The 19,783-nt window shown below is 44.7% G+C and overlaps 1 protein-coding gene across 4 annotated transcripts in view; it reads right to left on the bottom strand.

The window, feature by feature from the left end:
* Positions 1 to 4,991: 4,991 nt before the first annotated feature.
* Positions 4,992 to 19,783, bottom strand: part of KDM4B (lysine demethylase 4B) — a 127,382-nt gene continuing 112,590 nt past the window's right edge. For 3 of the 4 annotated variants that reach the window (XM_089535813.1, XM_089535815.1, XM_089535816.1), the window contains 8 exons: positions 17,966 to 18,042; positions 17,239 to 17,294; positions 15,666 to 15,774; positions 10,176 to 10,361; positions 9,898 to 10,062; positions 9,558 to 9,677; positions 8,900 to 8,992; positions 4,992 to 6,345 (listed from right to left, as the gene is read on the bottom strand). In XM_089535813.1, coding sequence (XP_089391939.1) covers positions 6,157 to 6,345; positions 8,900 to 8,992; positions 9,558 to 9,677; positions 9,898 to 10,062; positions 10,176 to 10,361; positions 15,666 to 15,774; positions 17,239 to 17,294; positions 17,966 to 18,042 — 995 coding nt within the window. In that variant the 3' untranslated portion in view covers positions 4,992 to 6,156. Of the gene's footprint in view, positions 6,346 to 8,899; positions 8,993 to 9,557; positions 9,678 to 9,897; positions 10,063 to 10,175; positions 10,362 to 15,665; positions 15,775 to 17,238; positions 17,295 to 17,965; positions 18,043 to 19,783 lie in introns of those variants that run through there. The other variant, XR_016282153.1, reaches the window with a different exon arrangement.

Here is a 19,783-nt window from a genome sequence, read left to right on the forward strand (position 1 = left end):
TTTACAGTCTGTAAGCAAACCTCCTCTGCAGAAATCTTGCCAAAAAAAACCCATGATAGGTTCACCTTAGGGTTGCCATAAAGGACTGAGCAAGTCACACTCTCTCAGCCTCAGGGAAGGCGAGGGCAAACCTCCTCTGTGCAAATCTTGCCAAGAAAATCCCATGATATGGCCTTAAGATACTAAAAGTCGGAAAGGACTTGAAGGCACACAACAACAGCAACAACCATCTCGCTTTCTTACTGATGCACATAATAAATCCGATTTGGGTTTTAGGTGGGCTGGTGGTAAGAGAAGGAAAGGACAGGGGGAAAAACAACCCCAACAGGTAGGACGGCGAAGCAAGGAGGTGATGTTTCTCCGTCCTTCTTCCCACCTTTGGTTTGCTTTGTCAAGCGAAGGGCTTGAGTAAGTTGTTAGCGGCAATCCGGCGATAACCATGTCATTCTCTTGCCAAGGGATTAATTTCTGATTCCGCCGCAGCTCTTTTATCACACAGACAGCTCTCCGAAAGGCACACATTTCCCGTCCCACAATGGGGCCTGTCACAATGACAATTATATTTCATAGCAGGAGGTTGCGTTGTGTCCTTTTGAGTCTTCTTCCTCTCCTTCCAAAGGGAGACCCAATTGCGGCGAGAGATAAAGAGAGAGATGTAGTGCGGAGCGTCAAGGGGCTCCGACAGGCCAGGTATTTGTGTGTATTCTCCTTCACACTCACAAAATATACCTTTGAAGAGGCACTGACAGCAATGTCACAAAAGTTCTTCTTTTTTTCTTTTACCACCTTCTTCTTCCTTCTTCTTCTTGAATGTGGCAAAACCACAAACAAAAAACACTGTTCTTTTTACCAGGGAGAACACCTCTCTAGGAATTGCCAAGTCCTCCAGTGTAACTCTATAGCCAACATCTGCCACAAATTGATCATAGAATCATGCTGGAGGAGCTATAAATGCCTAGAGAAGTGTTTTCTCTAGGACGTTCTAGGTCCTCTGGCACAACTCTATGGTCAACTTCTGGCAAACTTGCACTGAGATGCCTAAAGAGAACATATTAATCAAATCTGCAAAAGTCAAAGCTACAAATGTGTACCTAATCTATGATAAAAATGACCGACCTCTCATTGTGTTCACTGAGATGATCCATTTATTCTTGTGCGGTGCATGTTGAATAATTCTTGGTCTCTTCAAATGCCTACTTACCCAATTGAAATTAAATGCCAAAGAGGACTCGTCTTTGTCCATTACTTACCCGGTCCAGCCTTGCTATGGTTTTGCAGAGCATCTCGCAAAGGAAGGAATGGTCCTCAGTCGAAATCACAGGAAGCAAAACAGGTTAGTGGGTCAAGGGAGCAGTGATATGGCCGGATTTGGCTTGGTTGAGAACAACCCATGAAGAAAAGCCCATTCTCATGATCCAGAGTTACTGCACCACTGGATTCTTCTGGGCAATTCTATGATTCGGAATTGGAGACCTGTGGTGAAGTTGAATGCATTTCAGAGCTGCAGCAACATCTCAGCTTGTCCTCTCCATCTTCTTCAAATATGAGGAGCACATCAAGTGTCTTCGAGTTTGAAGGTGCTCTCCTAGGTTCGGAAGGTAGCACATCCAACTCTTCCTCAGAGAAAACCTCTTCCCCACACCAACCCTATTTCCACCAACACTCAAAGCCCAGAGAGGTTCAGGAGCTCATGGATGAAGCTGACCACAATAGAGAAAGCCATACCAACCCCATCACCACCAATAATCCAAGACCAGAGAGGTCCAGGTAGTTATGGATGAAGGTGACCACGACAGAGAAAGGCCACTCACCCAAGTGACACACAGATCTACAGCATGGCCATTATGTTGTGTGACATTCTGGTGCTACACAACAGCCACCCATCTCAGAAAGTAATAAGTGCAGAAAAGAGATGGGCAGCTTTCTTGTTTGGAAGAAAGAATTAATTACGGGCCACACCAGAGAGGCTCCAAAAATCACACCAAGATTAGAGAAGGGGCCAGTGTGGTGTAGTGGTTTGACTAGGACTCCAGTGACCCAGAAAACCCTGTGATTAAAAGCTCACCTTAGGGACACAAAAGTTGGGAGTGACATGATGGCACACAACCAAGAATGGGAACATAGATAATTCCTCTCTCTTGATACTCAATTGAGAGTAGACTACAACATCTGGCCTAGCTTTGTGCAGCCTGAAGATTTAGCATTGCAAAGAGAGGGGAACGTGGGACAAAACGGAAATAGAGTGGGTCCTTGCTATCCGCTGGGGTTTTGTTCCAGAACCCCCCATGGATAACAAAATCCATGGATGTTCAAGTCCCATTAAACACAACGGCATTGTGAAATGTTGTCCCTTATACGAAATGGAAAAATAAAGGTTTGCTATATTAAAAAAAAAACATTTTCAAACCATAGATGCTTGAATCCGTGGATAAAAAATCCGTGGATAAGGAGGGCCAACTGTACTGTGTGTCACACCTAATCTACTTTCGACTCTAGTGCTTCCTGTGTGGGTGAAATTTACTAAGGGTGGCACTCCTAGTAGGAGTGTTTGGCAGATCCTTTTCCCCCAAGAAGAGGTGTGAGTGGATGCAAAATCCCCAAATTTTGCAACTGTCGAAGGAAAGGGAAGAAGAGGAGGGAGGCTTAAAAGCAAAGAAAGCAGAATCACATCGTCATGAGAGGAAACAGCCCCCCTTTTTATATAGATATATTATCACACAGATCACTTACAAATATAAAGTCGGTGGCAAGGGGAGAGGAAAAGGTGGAAGAAGAGGTGACAAAGGGAGAGGGCTGTTTGTCCCTCTTCCAAGGCATCCCCCCTTTATTCCAGAGAGATATTACAAAAACGGTTCCCAAACTGGTCAGTGTGTCTTAGTAAAAGGGAGGCAGTGATGGGATTCGAAAACTACAGTCAAGAAACGGAAAACAGGAAGGAAAAAAGGAAGAAATAAAAAGGTCCAAAAGGTTGTACAAAAAGGCAGGTGCACGGCATAACCAAAGCAAAAGTTCACCATCTGAATCATGGGGGAACCGGGAGCAAGAGAGAGAGAAAATACATAATATTTTTTGGTTTTTCCTTTACAATAGAAATATACAGAATTGTTACAGCAATGGTGAGACTTCAAGTCAGCATTTATCCATGCAGTGGAAAAATCCCTCCCCGTCGCCTTTGCAATAGCACTTACCCTACCCCCCCGCACCCCATAAATGTCTAAAAATGGCTTGCAAAGTCAACGTTCTCACTTTGAAAGAGAACAACCGTGGCCCAGTGACCAAGATTTCATTAAAAAGTAAAAACTATACAAGCAAATAACCCTTTCCTGTCTTTCCCTCTTCCAAGAAGGAGACCAGTCCATGAAAGGTAGATTGGGATGGAGAGGGAAAAGGTACCATTTGGTAGAAGAAATGAGGCTTTGACCCCTCAGCTTAGCAAGATCCCATTCCCCTTATATTATTAGTTAATTTTCATGTTATTTTTGGTATCAGAGAAGGGTTGGGGGAGAACTACAGTCAGCCCTCCGTTTTTGCAGGGGATCCGTTCCGGACCCGTCTGCGAAAATGGAAACTCGCAGATATACAAGCCCCATAGGCTTGAATTGGGGGAGCGTGACCCATTTTAACCCCCTCCGTTTGCTCCTCGTAAGCAAAGGTCGCGGATCTGAAGTCTACAAAAACGGAGGGGCAACTGTACTGTACTTTAAAAACACTATTTTTTAACCCCATCAAAGAGATATCAAGCTGTCTGTGTGTGTTGGGAGAAAACTCAGTATCAAGATCTAGGGATTCACAAACTATGTCCCTCCAGGTGTTTTTGGACTTCAGCTCCCAGAATTCCAGACCACTGGCCAAAACGTTTGAGCTGAAGTCCAAAACAACTGGAGGGCATGTGTTTGGAAATCACCAAAAGACCACTTTGTATGATCTCTCCTGGATCCTTCTAGCCCTTTCTTCTCCGCCTTCTATCATAAATGGTCCGTTTCAGAAGAACAGGCTAGAATGGATGGAGACCAGAAGACAGAAAGAAAAAGCAGCGATACCTGCAAGTGGGAGATGGTAAACTAGGCCCTCCTAAAGCCTGCACATGGCTCAGGGATGCCAAAGGGAGTCTACACTCAGTTGTGAAGCCAAGCCCACCTCTTCTAAAGGAGTTTGCTCTGGGAAAAGGAAGGAAAACATCAGGAAAGGCTGCCCCCATCTCTTTCATCCACTCACACACACAAAAAAGGTAGGCATATTCACTTGCCTCTCCTCTTCGACTCTATCTATCCTTCAACAAAGCAAGAGTGCCTGGGCGAACAATGTACTGTCGACCCTCCACATTTGTGGCTTGGACATTTGCAGATTTGATTAATATGTTCTCTTTAGGAATCTCTGGGTCCTGCAATATGCCTCTATTTGCCAGGCATTGAGCCGGAAGACCAAGGAATTCCTACAGAGAACACTGCTTTGGGCATCCGTTGGTCCTCCAGGGCAATTCTATGATCAATGTATGGCAGATGTTGACCACAGAATTGTGCTGGAGAACACTGAGAGATTCCTAGAGAGGTGTTCTCTTAGGTTAAACAATAGTTTTTAATTTCCGGGGGTCCTGAGTCCCTAACCTTAGCAAAAGTGGAGGTACCACTGTACAAAAAATGAGCAAGAGGGAGTGATCAAGAAGAAATTGTATGTCTTTGGAAAGGGGAGGGAAGAGGCCTGCCTTGAAAAAGTGCCAATTGATGTACTCATGTCTGGCAAGGATGAAGAAGCATCTCACAAATGACTCTCCGTCCATCTGCCCCATCAGTATGTACCAAATGAAGACTTTTAACAGGCGTCCGTGCGTTATGTCTTCCTTTTTGAGTGCGGGCTAAAGAGAGGAATAACTAACTGTTAGATCTGTTAGACTCTAACACATACCCCCAAACGCTGAAACATAATTCCCAATGCTGGGTCATCTCCCCTTACCCCAACGTTATGCAAGTGTTCACACTGAATCCCATCCAGTATGTGTTGTGGTGGTTTCATTTATTGTAACACACTTCAACTGAAGAGAAATTTCCTTTGTTCAACACAAACACAACTGTCTCCCCATATCATTCCTCCCCCAAAAGAGGTATTTAAAAAAAACAACTTGTCTCCCTCTCCCCAATGACAATGACTTCTTTCTTTCTTTCTTTCTTTCTTTTAAAAAGGAGGGCTGTATACATTTTATGTAGCCTCCGGATGCCCAAGGACTGCACCTCCCATCACCCCTGACCAATGGGTATTGTTGGCTGGGGCTAATGGGAGCTAAAGGCCAACATAAGGCAGAACAAAGATTACCATCCTTACTTTATAACAGCTTATATCTCTATGGAATTTCATTAACTTTATAAAGAAATTTCCAGGCGGAGAGAAATTGTGGAAACCTTTCCCTCTTTCATTTTGTTGTTTTTTGCTTATTTTCTTTTTTATAAAACACAAATGTTTTCCTCGTTTGTTTGTTTTTTTAAATAGAAAATGTCAACGGCAATTTTAAATATATATATGTATATATAATATATACATACACAAATTGCTAATTCAAAAACAACAACAACAAAAGGCTGCTTCAGTAGTCAGGAAATAGCACCTTTTTCCCCAAAGAGAAAGGAAAGAATATACATATATATATTTATATATTTAATGCATGGGGGAAGAGAGAGAGGGGGGGGGAAATGGCTGTGATTTAAAAATTGGAGTCATTGTTGTACGTTTGGAACACTTCTTGACTTCTTGAAGGTTTTACCAATGGGGTAAAAAAAACCAAACCAGCAAAACATGGGAAGTTCATCTGCCAACAGGTCCTTTTGTACATATTCTTCTGACGTTTCTATGGAGAAGGGCGCGCTCCCCCTTCCAAAGATTTCATCCACGCAAATAACGTATCAGCAGGAAGAACAGAGGTAGGCCAGAACAGGAAAACTTCTCCAAAAGTCCAAACCGAGAACAGAAGAAAGGAATTAAGTCTGCACATTATTATTATTATTGCACCAGGGCTGGGTCTCCCGCTCCGCAGTTTTCACCTTAAATTATTTTCTGCAGGGGTGTGTGAAAGAAATCTTTTCCTTTTTGTTATTATTATTATTATTATTTTTTAATAAAAAGGGAGTTGCTCTTTTCGTTTAAATTAAAGCATCGTTCGTCCTGCTTTCAGAAAGGAGTGCTGGTTTGTGTGCTTGGCTGAAACGGGGGCTGGAGGAGGGTTTCCATGATGGCGAAGTAGTCGGAGTTGGGCCCGCTCTCCTCCGGGCTCTTGGCAGCGCCCACCCGGGGCCGCTTGGCCGCTTTCGAGTCGTCGCCTGAGACGGTTTCTTCCTGAGGAGCCCCAGTGCTGAGCGACTACAAGGGGGAGAAGAAAAGAGCAGAGTGTGAGAAAGAAAGAAAGAAAGAAAGAAAGAAAGAAAGAAAGAAAGAAAGCTCCTCCTAAAGCACTCCATGGATCAGGGGCGTAGCCAAGGGGGGGGGGTTCTTGGGGTCTGAACCCCTCCCCCTTCCCATTAGAAAAATGAATGGTGTGCTGCTGTGCTGCCGCACCCAAGCCCCATTATAATGGTGGCACTTAGTCTGGACCCCGCCCTTCCTAAAATCCTAGCTACGTCCCTGCATGGATGCTTCTTCCTTTGGGGAAGACAAAGCAATGGCTCCCAACAGCATCCAGGCCAAGGATCCAACATACACTAAGACAAACACTTTGAGGCAGGAGACATGCACATCTGAATACAACACACCAGCAGATAACATTTCTCAAATGGCCTTTGCTTCTCTTAATCGATTACCGGGTTTTTCGCCCATTCTATCCAAAGGGCAGAAGGGCTACAAAACCTCATTGGAGCTAGCATATAAGTCAGTGGATAACAAGAGACTCAGCAGACAATCCACTTGGCGTAATTAAACCAAAGTTTCGACTTATTCAGAGATGCCTCTGCAATAGAGAGATGGTGGCTTCAGGGTTTTTTGTTTTTTTTAAAATAAAGGATTAGTCACATTCCAAGAGAACTGGATCTATCGACAGTTATTTAGCCATGGAGTACTAAAGTAAGGAGAGAGGTTTTGCTCTCCTCTGTTGCTCATGGATTCCCGGAGCCATCTGCCTTGGCCATTCTTTGAAAATTTGGGGGGCTTAAAGGGCCTTTGGTATGATCCATCAGGGGGCTCTAGCTGGGGAACCATACTGTTCTGCTGTGTCCAGTAGGTTGATCCCCCTTCCTGGTTTTGGTGTAGTCCAACTTTATTTTAGGTGGGATCTGAAATAAAGACAACTCCACAGCCTTTGTGGACAACATAGGTCCACAGTTAAATTTTCTGACATTAACATTCCCCTTAACCAAAGCTCCCTCCTTCTTGCCCTAGAGTGGCTGTCGGATGGCAGAATAGACAACAGCTCATGCTGCAACTTCTTTCTTTCAGTTAGTCTCCAAGCACTTAGTCTACAGACTAACATGGCTGCATCTTTAAGTTCCCTGCACTCTTCTTTTAAACAGGTTAGTATTTTTGCTTCTACAGCACCATCGACTCCAGAGGTATGGAAAACGCAAGGAAGAGCAGTGACAATGCTCTGAGCCTGACTCATTTTTGTAGCATTAAGGAAAGGAGCATGGCTTAGTGATGGAAAACCTGTACTGCATGCATAAGGTCCACAGGCTCAAGCCCTGGCATCTCCAAGTATTACTGTTATTATTGTTTCATTTTCTTATATCCCGCCTTTCCTCCAATATAGGGACTCAAGGTAGCAAAGAGCAAATTTAAAACAGTACAATTTCAAAACAGTACAGGGCTGGGGAAGATGGCTTTCTGAAGTCCTGAACAGTTGCTGTCTTGAAACAACATGGGGAGAGATGCACAAGACAGTGCCCTCTGTTCCTGTTAAATTGGTCCTTTATTCCGAACCATGAGGACTGGGATTTTGCTTTTTATTTTTAAAGCAAGGCTTGTAGCTCTGGAAGCACAACAGCTTTGGATGCCAAAGGTCCTCGGTTCATTTCCTGGTATCTCTAGCTCAAGACTGAAAATGGAGACAATATCGAGGTAGACAGACCAATGGAACAACTCAGTAGAAGGCAATGTTTTGAGGCAGCTCAGCAGTGGCTTTGTTCCTTCTTCCAAAAGGCAGGCAGGCGAGAATTTTTACAAACAGCCCAAGCCTTTCAGCTCCAGCTTCATTTGCATTCCCTCCGCCCCGGCTTCCATCTTGTGAAATGTCTTGAAAGCTTCCGTATTCGGACTGCATCCTCCATACATTATCTCACCTGAACCTCTGCCAAAAAGCAATTGGCCTCTCAAGCCGCAAACTCACTCTGCAAGTGACGGATTAAAGCTATTTCAACGGCTGCCCCTGTTTTGATTTGGGCAGGGGGAGTCTGCTGCTTTTATTGCATTTAAAGGACAATTCATAGAGCATTTAAAAAACAAAAAAACATCTACAGTAGAGGAGCTGTGCTGTTAGTTTGTTTGCTTTTTAAGCATCAGATAAGCAATCACCATTATTCTCCCACAGCATTTTGTTCTTCATTTGTTGCAGTTGTTCTCCAATCTACAAAACTGCAGCTCAGGGTTGTTCTGGGACTAGCACATGCAAACGTAGACACATGTGGCGTTCATATCTACCCAATTCCATGGGATTGGTCGTGAGCTACAGGGCTTGCAGTTTCAGAGCCTCACATGGACAAAATCCTCTTTCACCTGCCGCAGAGAAATTCCTGTTTGCCAATATTCTTACACAGATACATTCGCCTTGTGCAGGTAGAATGTTTGCGAACATCCTGGGTTGCAACTACTTTCAGTCTTCATTTTTTAATGGCCTGCGTCTTTGTAAGTGGGTGATATCATCTTTGGCATGTCACTCAGAACACCCCAAAGCTCTCTTGCCCAAGAGTGCTCCTCAATAAATACCTACCAGGCGTGACTTGACTCTCTTGGGAAGCTCTTCCTCCAGAGTGTAAATCTCGCCGCGTTTGACCATCAGCTGAGCGCCATCTTCAAACTCTACCTGTGAAAGGAAGGAGAAAGGGGTTCAAGTGACCTTGCCATTGGCTGTATAACTTTCCTTTCTGCTGGCAGGCAAAGACTTTTTTTATTTAGAGGGGTTTTCGACTGTCCACAGGTTGTGGCAGATGTTGTTAATAGAGGTGCTGTACTTTTAGTCTCAGTTTTATCTTAGTGTTGTGAATCAGGGATATTTCGAATTGGATAGCTTATTCAACTGTTATTTAGTTTCGATCTGTTCTGTGAGTCAGCTTGGGTCCCATGTTGGGAGGAAGGGAGGATACAAAACCAACCAACAAATGCAGCCTACTGTCTGACCTTCTAAACCCATCCAAAACTGGTTAGCTCTGGGTAAACAGTCCTCATTCCACCCAGTCACTTGTACAAGACTCTCCTAGAATCCTAGTCCCACACTCCAACTGCTACACCAGGCTGGCACCTCTACTAAACGAAGCACAAGGAAAAACAGGGTTTGCTCACAAATACACTGTTCTTTCCAGCACACAGACCTACCAACAGAAAGGGCAATTCATTGCCTAAGGCACTATATGGTTTGCTGGGCTTCTCACCTGAAAGATCTGACTAATATGGGCGGCGATGAACTTGGCCTGGTAAGCAATGCCATCAGTCAAGTGCAGCCGAACCAACTCGCCCTCTGCAGGTGGCCCCATCTTGAGACAGTCTCTGCTCTGAGAGAGAAGTTGAGGATATGGTCAGAAAGACTGAGGGAGGGGAGTTTTCTTCAAGAGCCAATGCCCCATTCAGTCCTTTACTTCTTCCACTCTAATTCATAACTGGGAGCAATGCATTTCTACCTCTCCTATATTACTGAGAGTATATTGTAGAGTGTTTGCCCACCCCACCACACTGATCTCCTGACCACTCTCTGTGTAGCTGCCTTCTACTTACAACAATGTTTTCTGGGTAAATATTGTCACTGTAAGAACCATCTTCAAAATTGACTTCATAGAAGGTCTGTGTTGTCACACCAATCACTTTACACCGGTAGTAGAGGCCATTCCGATTCTTTGTGATCACCGTCTGGCCCAGGGATACCTCCCTGGAAAATGGAATCTACAAAAAGCAGAAGATGTTGGTTTTGAATGGCAAGAGGATTTGGAAAAGAGAAAGAACTGAGAAAAATAAAAGCAGAGGAGGAGGGAGAGGGCTGAACGCAGGACGCTTACAATGTGGCTGGCTGCTTTGTGTTTGAAGCAGGTGATGGACACGACGTAAGGCCAGTCGTCTGGCTCAATGGGCACGCCTGCTGCGTGGGCACAGGTGACATGGAAGGAGGTTGAGCAGTGCTCATAGGAGCATTGGATGCAAGCGCCTGACACCTTCCTCATCCACTTCCGACAGTACACACATTTCTGGAAAGGAAGGAAGAAAGAAAGAGGTCTATGTTAACTGTACACTGCAAGGATCTGTATCACAGCAGAAACTGATGCAATCAGCCTCTTCACAATACTGGCTAAAATTATGCTAGGCCTTGGAGAATCCTAAGTGATACATTCCACAGAAGATGCTAACAGCTGGTGAATATAAACCATTTCAGGTAAACTGCACTTCTACATTCTGAGATTGTTTATCTAGGCCCTGTGGGTGAAGAACAGCTGAGGCATCATGCCCTCCTTACTACATTTCCAGGACTTTGAGCCTGGCCATGATTGGAGAGAATGCATTGGGCTGGCTATACCATGGCCTGACCTAACAAAACCATTCTTATTTTCCTTACTCCAAGCCAATGGTGTCCTCTAGATATTTTAGAGTTATCTCCTATCCTTCTTGATTATTAGCAGGGGTTTATGAGTGCTAAAATCCAAAACATCTGGAGGATGCCACACTACCTCCCTCATCCCCGAGCCATTTCCAATATTGGCTGCCACCTCAGTTCTTCCAAAGTTGTTTCCAAAACAGCTACACCTTACTGGAAGAAGCATAAGCTGAGGCTGGGGATTGTAGCAAGCTTTGTAGCATGAGCAAAAAGGAGAACACAAAGCCACCAAGGCCCACAAAGAAGTGCCACAGGCACAGGCGGCTTTCTAACAAATTTTCCCCAACCTGGTACTTTTCAGCTGCTTTGACTTTCAACTCCCATCAGCCTCTGCCAATATGGCAGGAGTGCTGGGAGCTGTTGTTTTGAACTTTACTTATGCCTCGCCTTTTCCTCAGGTCTGGGACTCCAGGCAGCTTTGCCTATTGAAATAAATACAGTTAAAATGCACAGAAGTGGCACAAACTGTAGCTAATGTTAAAAACAATTAATATAGATGCAAAGCAATTCAAAAACGATTTATAAGTGAGTCCTTTGTCCAATACTTGTAGCAGGCACCAGGTTGGGATGGCTGCCGTTTTATGATTTTTGGGAGCCGGAGAAGGCTTGGGATCAGAAACCTGGATGAAGCCAAAATGCACACCTGCTTTAAAAGACACTCTCCACTTTGGTGTGCATGTGAAGCACTTCTTCCATCATCTGTCATAAGGTGAAGCTGCCTTCTGCCCTCATTTCACTCTCCTGACCCCCAAAGGATTTCCAAATAGTCTTTCCCTGGGCAGTGCCACAACCATCCCCAGTCTAAAACTACAAACCTCTATTCTGTCTCTAGCGCTGGCAGTGAGGCTGGATCTCAACAGCTTCATCTAACAGCTTTGTCCTAGGGAGCCAGCCATGTGTTGAGAAAACATACCTCCAGGCCGAGACGGAAAGCCTAAAGAGTCCCTCGAGGAGCTGCTATCGGGCACACACTGTATATCAGCGCATGGCCCTCACTGGGGAAGGATTTAGGTATTGACAATTTGATAATGAGATCTCGCTGGTATTGACTAGCTGCCCTGGCTGCTCACTTCACGGTGGGTCTTAGCTTGGCATATTTCCTTTCAAAATGTGTGCAAATGGGAAGAAAAAAAACTGCGCGTGTCAGCCGGACCACAGTAATAATCACCACAAAAACACACCAATCGCTAACAACATTCATCACATCAAAGAACTCGATTTACTAATGACTCTTTTAAAAATCTCAAAGTCTCGCCCTTTATCAACATCAAAATAATTGACCTTAATAAAAATGATTTTCAACCTGACTCATCAATTTCTCCCGGAAACCACGGTTTCTTTCCCACATGTTGGAAGAAATATTCTGACACCTTTACATTGCCTACATAGTTCTCCTTCTTTTTGCAATGCAGTGTGTGGGTAATTTTTGAATAACATGGTACTGGAGATCACCTTGGTATATAAATAAGGTCTGCAGGGTGATTTCTTTTTTAAAAAATGGCCATCTGTTATTTGAAGTATCTACACCATGTTCTGCTGTGAAGGGCCAGTTGATATGGGCAGATGTCCGACTGGCATTATCCACCTTATTTTTAATTGCAGCCCAGCCATTTACCAGCTGGAGCCAGGAGTTCAGTGTTGCCTGAGGTGGGCAAACATTTGTTAAGAATGGAGGAACAAGGAATGCCTGAGCACATGCTCAGCCCAGGAACTTTGGTCTTTATAATAAATAAACTCCACTCTTGGTTTTCTGACTAAGTATCCCATTTTCAGCAACAAAATTGAATAGCAAGGAGGAAGCTTTTTGGTTGTCACTGTTGCTCTATTGAAGGGAGTTGGAACTTCTACTACGGATCATACAGAGATCCACCAAATAGGGTCGACTATACCTCCTACTCATCTCTGATTCAAGGAGCAGGCAAAGAAACATCCTGAGATACTCAAAATCCTGAATTGGGTATTATCAGTGGAGTGGCCCGTAGTTACCTTTTTAGAGTGGATGACTACAGGCATAGCTTCCACAGCTAGTTTATTTGAAATGGAAAGGCAATAGCAATAGCAGCTTCATTTATATACCACTTCATACCGCCTAAGCAGTCTCTAAACGGTTTACAATGGTAAGTGAATTGCCCCCAACAAGCTGGGTACTCATTTTAGTGACCTCGAAAGGATGAAAGGCTGAGTCCCTGGCTGGGATTGAACTCACAACCTTGTGGTTTGGGAGTGAGTGGCTGCAGTACTGCATTGAATCACGGCACCACTAGGGCAAGCACTGGAAAAGACGAAGAAGTCAATTAAGAGTGGTGATTCTCAGAGTTCCCTTTCTTCATGGACCCTGCGCCATGTGTCTGCACATGTTAGAGAACGATGGGGCATTTTCGGGCTTCCATTAACTCAAGGCAATATCTGCTAATTCGCATAAACTGAGATCACAGGTTGGCACCTATATCTTGACACAAAGCAGGGAAAGTGAGGCAGTAGAGGTCAAGTGGCTTACAAGGTGCCAGGAACCCCAGACTGGGGAATCCCACATCAGGGCCTGGGTGCTTTCTTTCTCCAGGTCAGTCCTCACACAGAGGAAGCTTTCAATATCTCTCTGTGGCGATGGAGCATTGCCCTTATAATGGCCAGAACAGTGTAATACAATGTTGACCTTCTCAATCTTCAAAACTTGTAGGAAAGAGCAGCTTTTAGAATAACCCCTCTGTGTGTCCCCCAACATAAAATAAGCTTCTAAGGAATCCCTGGGATCTCCTAAACAGTGATTCCCAAACTTGGCTCCTCTCTCTGGTCATGGTGGCTGGGGCTTCCAGGTGTTGTACTCCACCATTTTGTACCTTAAGGTTGGGGGCCACTGTTGACTGGGGATTCTGGTTGTTTTAATCCAACATTTGGTAACCACTGCCCCAGAATACAGCCTGAGACAAACGGTTGTTGTTCCTAAAAAGCCCGGCCAGCTACTGCCTCTCTTCATCCTGTCTGAATCAAATAAACCTGGCAACCCAGAATTCGCACTCTATCCAGCAAGCAGTGTGTGTGCATGCATATGTGTGAGGTGTATGTGTGTGTGTGTGTGTGTTACACAATCAGACATCAACCTATCCTTCCAGAGAGATAATGGGAAAATATCTTACGCATCTTGTCCAGCCATCAGTCTCTTGGGATATAATGTTATCAGGGAAGGAAGTGGCTGAAATCTTTCAGAAGCATGAGAAGAAAAGAGCCAACGAGAAGTACACACTCGCACGCATACCAGCAATGAAGGAACGCTGAAAAATTGTATCATCACCATCGCTAAGCCTAAGAAATGGTCTGTCTGCCCCACAGCGAATGCCACAATTCATGTATTCCACTGAGAGGATGACAGCTAATTATTCTGAATCCACACCTCTATTTATAATTTACGGATGTGGGGCCCACAAAGGCCCATTCATCAGGAGCCACACAGGCAGTGTGCACCAGAGCAAGGCAAAAGGATTGCTCTGTGGCTTAGAAGAGCACAGCCTCAACACTTCACGTACACGGGAGGCGTGTGGGGCAAGGGGGAAAAGGAAAACTGGATGCTGCCGCCCTGCTCTGAGAACAGCCCTCCTCCAAGAAGGACACTCTTCCTGCTCCCAAAGACAGCAGGGCAAAGGGGTGATGGGACAAAGTGGCCCCTCTGTACCTCCCATCCCAACTGACGCTGCATTTATATGTCAGCCTCAAAACTACATTCTACCAGGGGAGGTGTGTGTTTATGTCAGCAACCAGCAGCTTCCAGGCCAAATGTGATCCCTGGAGACAAATAGTGCTGGCAACCAAATGCTGGCAAGCTAGACTTCCCTGCTTGGTCTCTCAAGGAGGTTGCCCAATTCTGTAGCTCCTTCATTCTGGAACAGAAAGGTCAGACTCATGGACCAACACATCAGAACCAAAGTTCTCAACTTTTAGTCTGCCAAATATTGTTTGTCTTCTCTTCTCTTATCAGCAAGTGGGGAGGGAGGGGAGCTGGTGCCCTTCAGGTGTTTTGGACTAAACCTTGCCTAAATCCTGATCACTCGTAATGTAGCTTCATGTTCTGCATTCAAGCACAGTGATGGGATTCTTGAGCGCTGAACTAGGACTCTGGAGATCAGAGTTTGTTTCCTTGCTTGGTCATAAAACCAACTGGGTGACCTTGGGCAAGTCTGAAAGCACACAACAACAACATATGCCTGCCTATTATTTGCCACCTCTCTCTCAGAGACAGTGCCTCTTTGGGCCCTGCCCTGGCCTGAGTATTGTCATATTTGAAGGTTTCCAACCTGCTGGTTCAACAGATAATTCCAGATTCTTCCTGATAAAAACAGGGCTAGTTCACACCAAAGGGGAGAAGCAGCAGCTGGAAGATGCAGATCTTTGGGCTGAATCCCACACCTCTACAGACCACCACTCATTACCAGAAAGCAACGCTGTACAGATATGTTGATAGGGACTCACTGTAAAGCCGCCCCTGGCAGCTGGAGAGGACTTAACAGATTCCTCTGGGGAGGCCCATTAAGCAGTACAAGCGAGTCCCATGTAAGGAAAAGATTTCTAATTTGCTGTTACAAGCGTGGGTAATGAAGAGGATGGTGAGCTGGAAATGTCAGGTTATCCATAAAAGAGCTGGCTCCACACAATTTATCGCTTGTGTATCAATGCAGCGCTGTCACTCCAGCCTGAATAATTAACACTTTTTACCTTTGCAACACAGATGAAAGCCCCCTTTGCGCAAGGGAGGGGAGGCAGAGAGAGGGCAACTCTCTCAGAAGCATCACAGGGCTTTCTCCAAATTGCTCGGCCACGGACTGCTGGACCTCACGGGGCTTTTCATGCCCTGCATTGCTTTCCAAACAAGCTCATCACTGTTTGCAAACCACCCCCAACAGGCTCTTACCAGTTTCCACCTTTGCTCCAGGATGGCAGTGATGTCGACTGGGTGACGCTCGATGACGTTGACGAAGCGGGCTTCTGGGACCGCAATTGCACAGATCACATGGACCCACCTGTGAAACATCCACAGCGGAAAATATGAAAAAGCTACTTTCCTATTTGAGTGCTACTACTACGGCTATTAGGTGTCACTGATGGCCTGTACATAGAAGTACAACAGGACCTCCTCCACAACAGGAGAAAGAACATCCTTGAAAGATGCAAGTCTAGTGTGCGTGCATATGTGCCTTCAGGTTGCCTGTCAAAATATGCTGACCCCATGAATTTCACAGAGTTTCCTTAGGCAAGGAACACTCAGATATGGTTTGACCACTTCCTTCCTCTGAAATATAGCCTACAGCATCTGCTATTTGTTGGAAGTCTCCCATCTCAGTACTAAGCAGGGCTGACCCTGCTTAGTTTACAAGGCGTACTCCCCCATTTTCCCATTTCTACACTGGCTTACCAGATGGGTTATAGATGCTGAAAACCACACAACAGAGAAACAGCTACTAACCAGTGCCTGCTAGTCTGCAATAGAGCTAGGGAGTTGAATACAGAGCTAAGAAGTTGTAACACAGGGCCAGACTATCTCAAATAATGTTCTCCTTTTGACCACTATAATCCTCAAAGGAGGCTTTCCTGCCCATGTCATGGTCTATGGAACAGCATATGGAACAGCTGGGGTTTCCCCTCCCAAAAGTTGAGGCGCAGCCACCAAGAAGGCCTTTTTATGTTCTCAGTAAATATGCCTTTGAAGGTGACCAGATGTCCCCTTAAAGATCTTAAAACCCAGGCAAGTTCATATAGGCAATTACAGTGAATATGGAAATCACACTCAGTATAGATAAGGATTCCTGTCTCATCTTTCTTCTTTTAAAACTCACTACAGCACCAGTCAAATTTACCTCTCTGCCTGAAGTTTGGAAGAATGGTCAAACGTGCACACATGGGTTAATTTAGCCCGTTTCCCAATAAGAAATAGAAAGCCCATGGCTTTAACAGCACAGTAGTGGCCAAGCCACAGCACACCAATTTGAAGCAAACAACATAGGAAGATTAAGAAAGCTGCTTAGCTGTGAAAATCTTCCAAAGTGTTAGAGCGACGTTGCAGCAGGAGAGAATGAAAGCAAGGAAACAACCACACCTAAACAGATTAAGGTATCTTAAAAGCACTCAACAGACTTCACGAAAATAAAAAAAGCATGCATCGTCACCCAGAAAGGTATTGAAAATTAAAGCGATTTTGCAGGTTTTTCTTCTTACAACTTTGTTTAAAAAGACAGACCAACAAAGCTTAGTTGTCACAGTTAAAGCATGGTAATGGAGAAACATGCTTAACAGACAGAAATGCAGCACAAGTAGGTCTCCTTCCCTTTCTTCCTTCCAGGTGAGCAAAATTTTCAGGACTACTCTTTCCTTGTACAAGGAGTCATGGCTCCTTTTCTCCCCCGGGGGAATACAGGAATCCTAGCAGAAAAGTACTAGGCCATCAAAGACTGAATGGAAGGCTTTGGAAGGGGAGGTATTCAAGTTACCTGCCATCGGTGGTCTTTTCCAGGGCTCCTCCCCTGAGATTACAGAGACAGCAATCCTAGAAAGATAACAATGAAACACAGATTAGCAGTTAAAAGGGTGGGATGCTCCCTGGAGGCAGAACCATGAACATCTCAAGCAGGCAAAACCCTTATTATTCACGCAGAAACAGGCCTTGTATAATGTGCTGGTCTTTCATCTGTCTTAACTGGATTCTTATAGTTTAATTGCTTTTAAACTTTTGTGTGCTGTTCATGTTTAACTATGTTTGTTTTAACCGCTGTAAACTATGGAAAAGGTGGGAGACCAATATCACCATCCTCATCTCAGCCTCCTCCTCCACCAGCAAAAGGGGACATATAGAATTGGGGGGTACTACAGTTAGGGTCATGTATACTGATGCAACATCTTCAAAATAGAAACAGTGATGAGAAAAGCACGTTTCTGAGCCAGTGGTTCACAAAATTGGCCCTCCGCAATTTCTGACTGTTGGCCCGGCTGGCTGGGGCTTCTGGGAGTTGAAGTCCAAAACATCTAGAGGACCCAAGTTTGGGGAAGTACTGCATGGCAGTGAAGGCCTGTCTGAAAGCAGGTGAAAAATGGCATCTGAGACTTCGGAAGGTGCGGGGGAGCTGAAATGAGGCTTCCCTTTTCTCTCTGGGAAGATTCACATCAGCCTTCTCTGGCAGATTTAGCTTTTTTGGCCATTGAGGAAGAAGTTTTCCTTACCGCTACCAATGCATTGGCTGAGCACCGAGAACAAGTCCAGCCTTCATTCACAAGGTCGGGGCGTATTCCGTAGCAACCTGCAAGAAATCAAAAGGCATCCAATTGAAGAAGAAAAATGGGGGGGGGGGGAGAACCTCAACAACAATGTTTAAGAAATCCACCATGACATCTTGTTTGTGCCAGTCTTAGGACAAGGGGCAGAGTGAAAAACTGATGCCAGCAGATCAGACCTTCTCAGCCTCGTGGGTGCTGGATGTGTTCAAATGCAAATCCCAGGAAGGCTGAGAATGATAGGAGTTGCACTCTGACTCCAGATAGGAGTCCAGGCTAAGCAAAGCTGCAATGAAGTGATGCCAGGAACCCGCTTTGTAAATTCAAGAGCTGTGAGACCTAAAATAATTTTGCTTTCCAGATTGAGGAAATTAATTATCCTTACTTCCTTCTGGTTTGTAGAAGTTATGAATAAGATAGCTAATAGAATCAGGCCAAAGAGAAGTCTTATAGGGTTTCAATCCTGGGCAGCATTTTGAGACGAGTACAGAGGAAAATGGAAATACTTGGACCCTTATAGTACTGGATTCTGGGGGTTTTGTGGGGATGACATTTTTTTGTTGCCAAATATTGTAGAGGTCTTTATGCATAAATTTTGGGCAAAACATGCCCAACAATCCCATTGAAAGTATTTTTTAATGGAAGTGGGGGCTTCAGAGGACTATGGGGGGCTTCTGGGGCACCAAAATGGACACTTGTGGTTTAATATAAAAAAGGAGATGTCAACACTGTGAGCAGCTTTATTTCAACAGAGGTATTTTTTCATATTTTACTTCTTCAGAATGGGAGTGGCAGAGAATAAATCCTCAGGTGCTGTTGAAGGCTTTGAGTCAGATAAGAGGCTGCTACTTAACAGAAACAGAGACAATCCCCCGCGCGAAGGGGAGGTTAAGTCAATAATATAAAGCCCCCAGTCGCCATCTTGAGGCTTCTTACAGGTCACCAAATTAATGCTTTTTAAAAAGGTTTAATCCAAAGTTGGTAAGAAAAAAGAGAGGGAGTGGGTCGGCTGCCATTCCCGTAGAAAGCCGATTGTGAAACCCCCCCAAATGGAAACGGTTGTCTTTAGCTGAAATGTTTACGGAGCCCCAAAGCTGTGTGAACAGACTGCGAAATCTCAGCATCGATTTCTTGCTCCATGACCGTGGGGAGAAAAGAAAGAAAGAAAGAAAGAAAGAAAGAAAGAAAGAAAGGCCTCTGTATTTGAATAATCTTTGGGGAGAAAAGAAATATTTTCTTGAAAAGATGCAAAAGGTGCACACAACATACAAAGAGAGCCAGAGGGAAACTGAGGCGCTGTGGTGGCGGGGGAAATGAACAAAACATTTTATCACTCTGCTCTAATAGATACTGTCACGCCAAAAGCCCAATCTATAATGGAAAAAAATCACAGAAGCTGAGCTAGGGAAGGCTTTAGTGGTTGACATAAAAATGTCCTTTGGTCTCTTTGCAGGCGATGCTTCCAAACCAAGTCTGAGGAAAGAGGCTGGCTCACTCGAATCTGTTCCCCCCCCCCCCCCATTATGTTACATATTTTTCGTCTGCGTTGTTTATAACTGCCTTCCCTGTAGACACATTTATCTTAGGCCTTCCTTGTTTGGGGATGTGTAGTGCTTGGAGTTAAGGACAGGCCTGCCTTCTGGACTACCCACATGTACTTTTAGCACCAGCACATGTTAAAACTATATCCTAAGTCCTAGTGCTGCTCCTGCTTTCCAGAGAGCAAAGGATTTAAAAAATGATCACATCTGGGTGACATATACAAAC

This window comes from Sceloporus occidentalis, unplaced genomic scaffold, assembly GCF_023333645.1.
Source record: "Sceloporus occidentalis isolate IW3139 unplaced genomic scaffold, rSceOcc1.0.p SCAF_8, whole genome shotgun sequence".
Taxonomy (NCBI): Eukaryota; Metazoa; Chordata; class Lepidosauria; order Squamata; family Phrynosomatidae; genus Sceloporus; species Sceloporus occidentalis.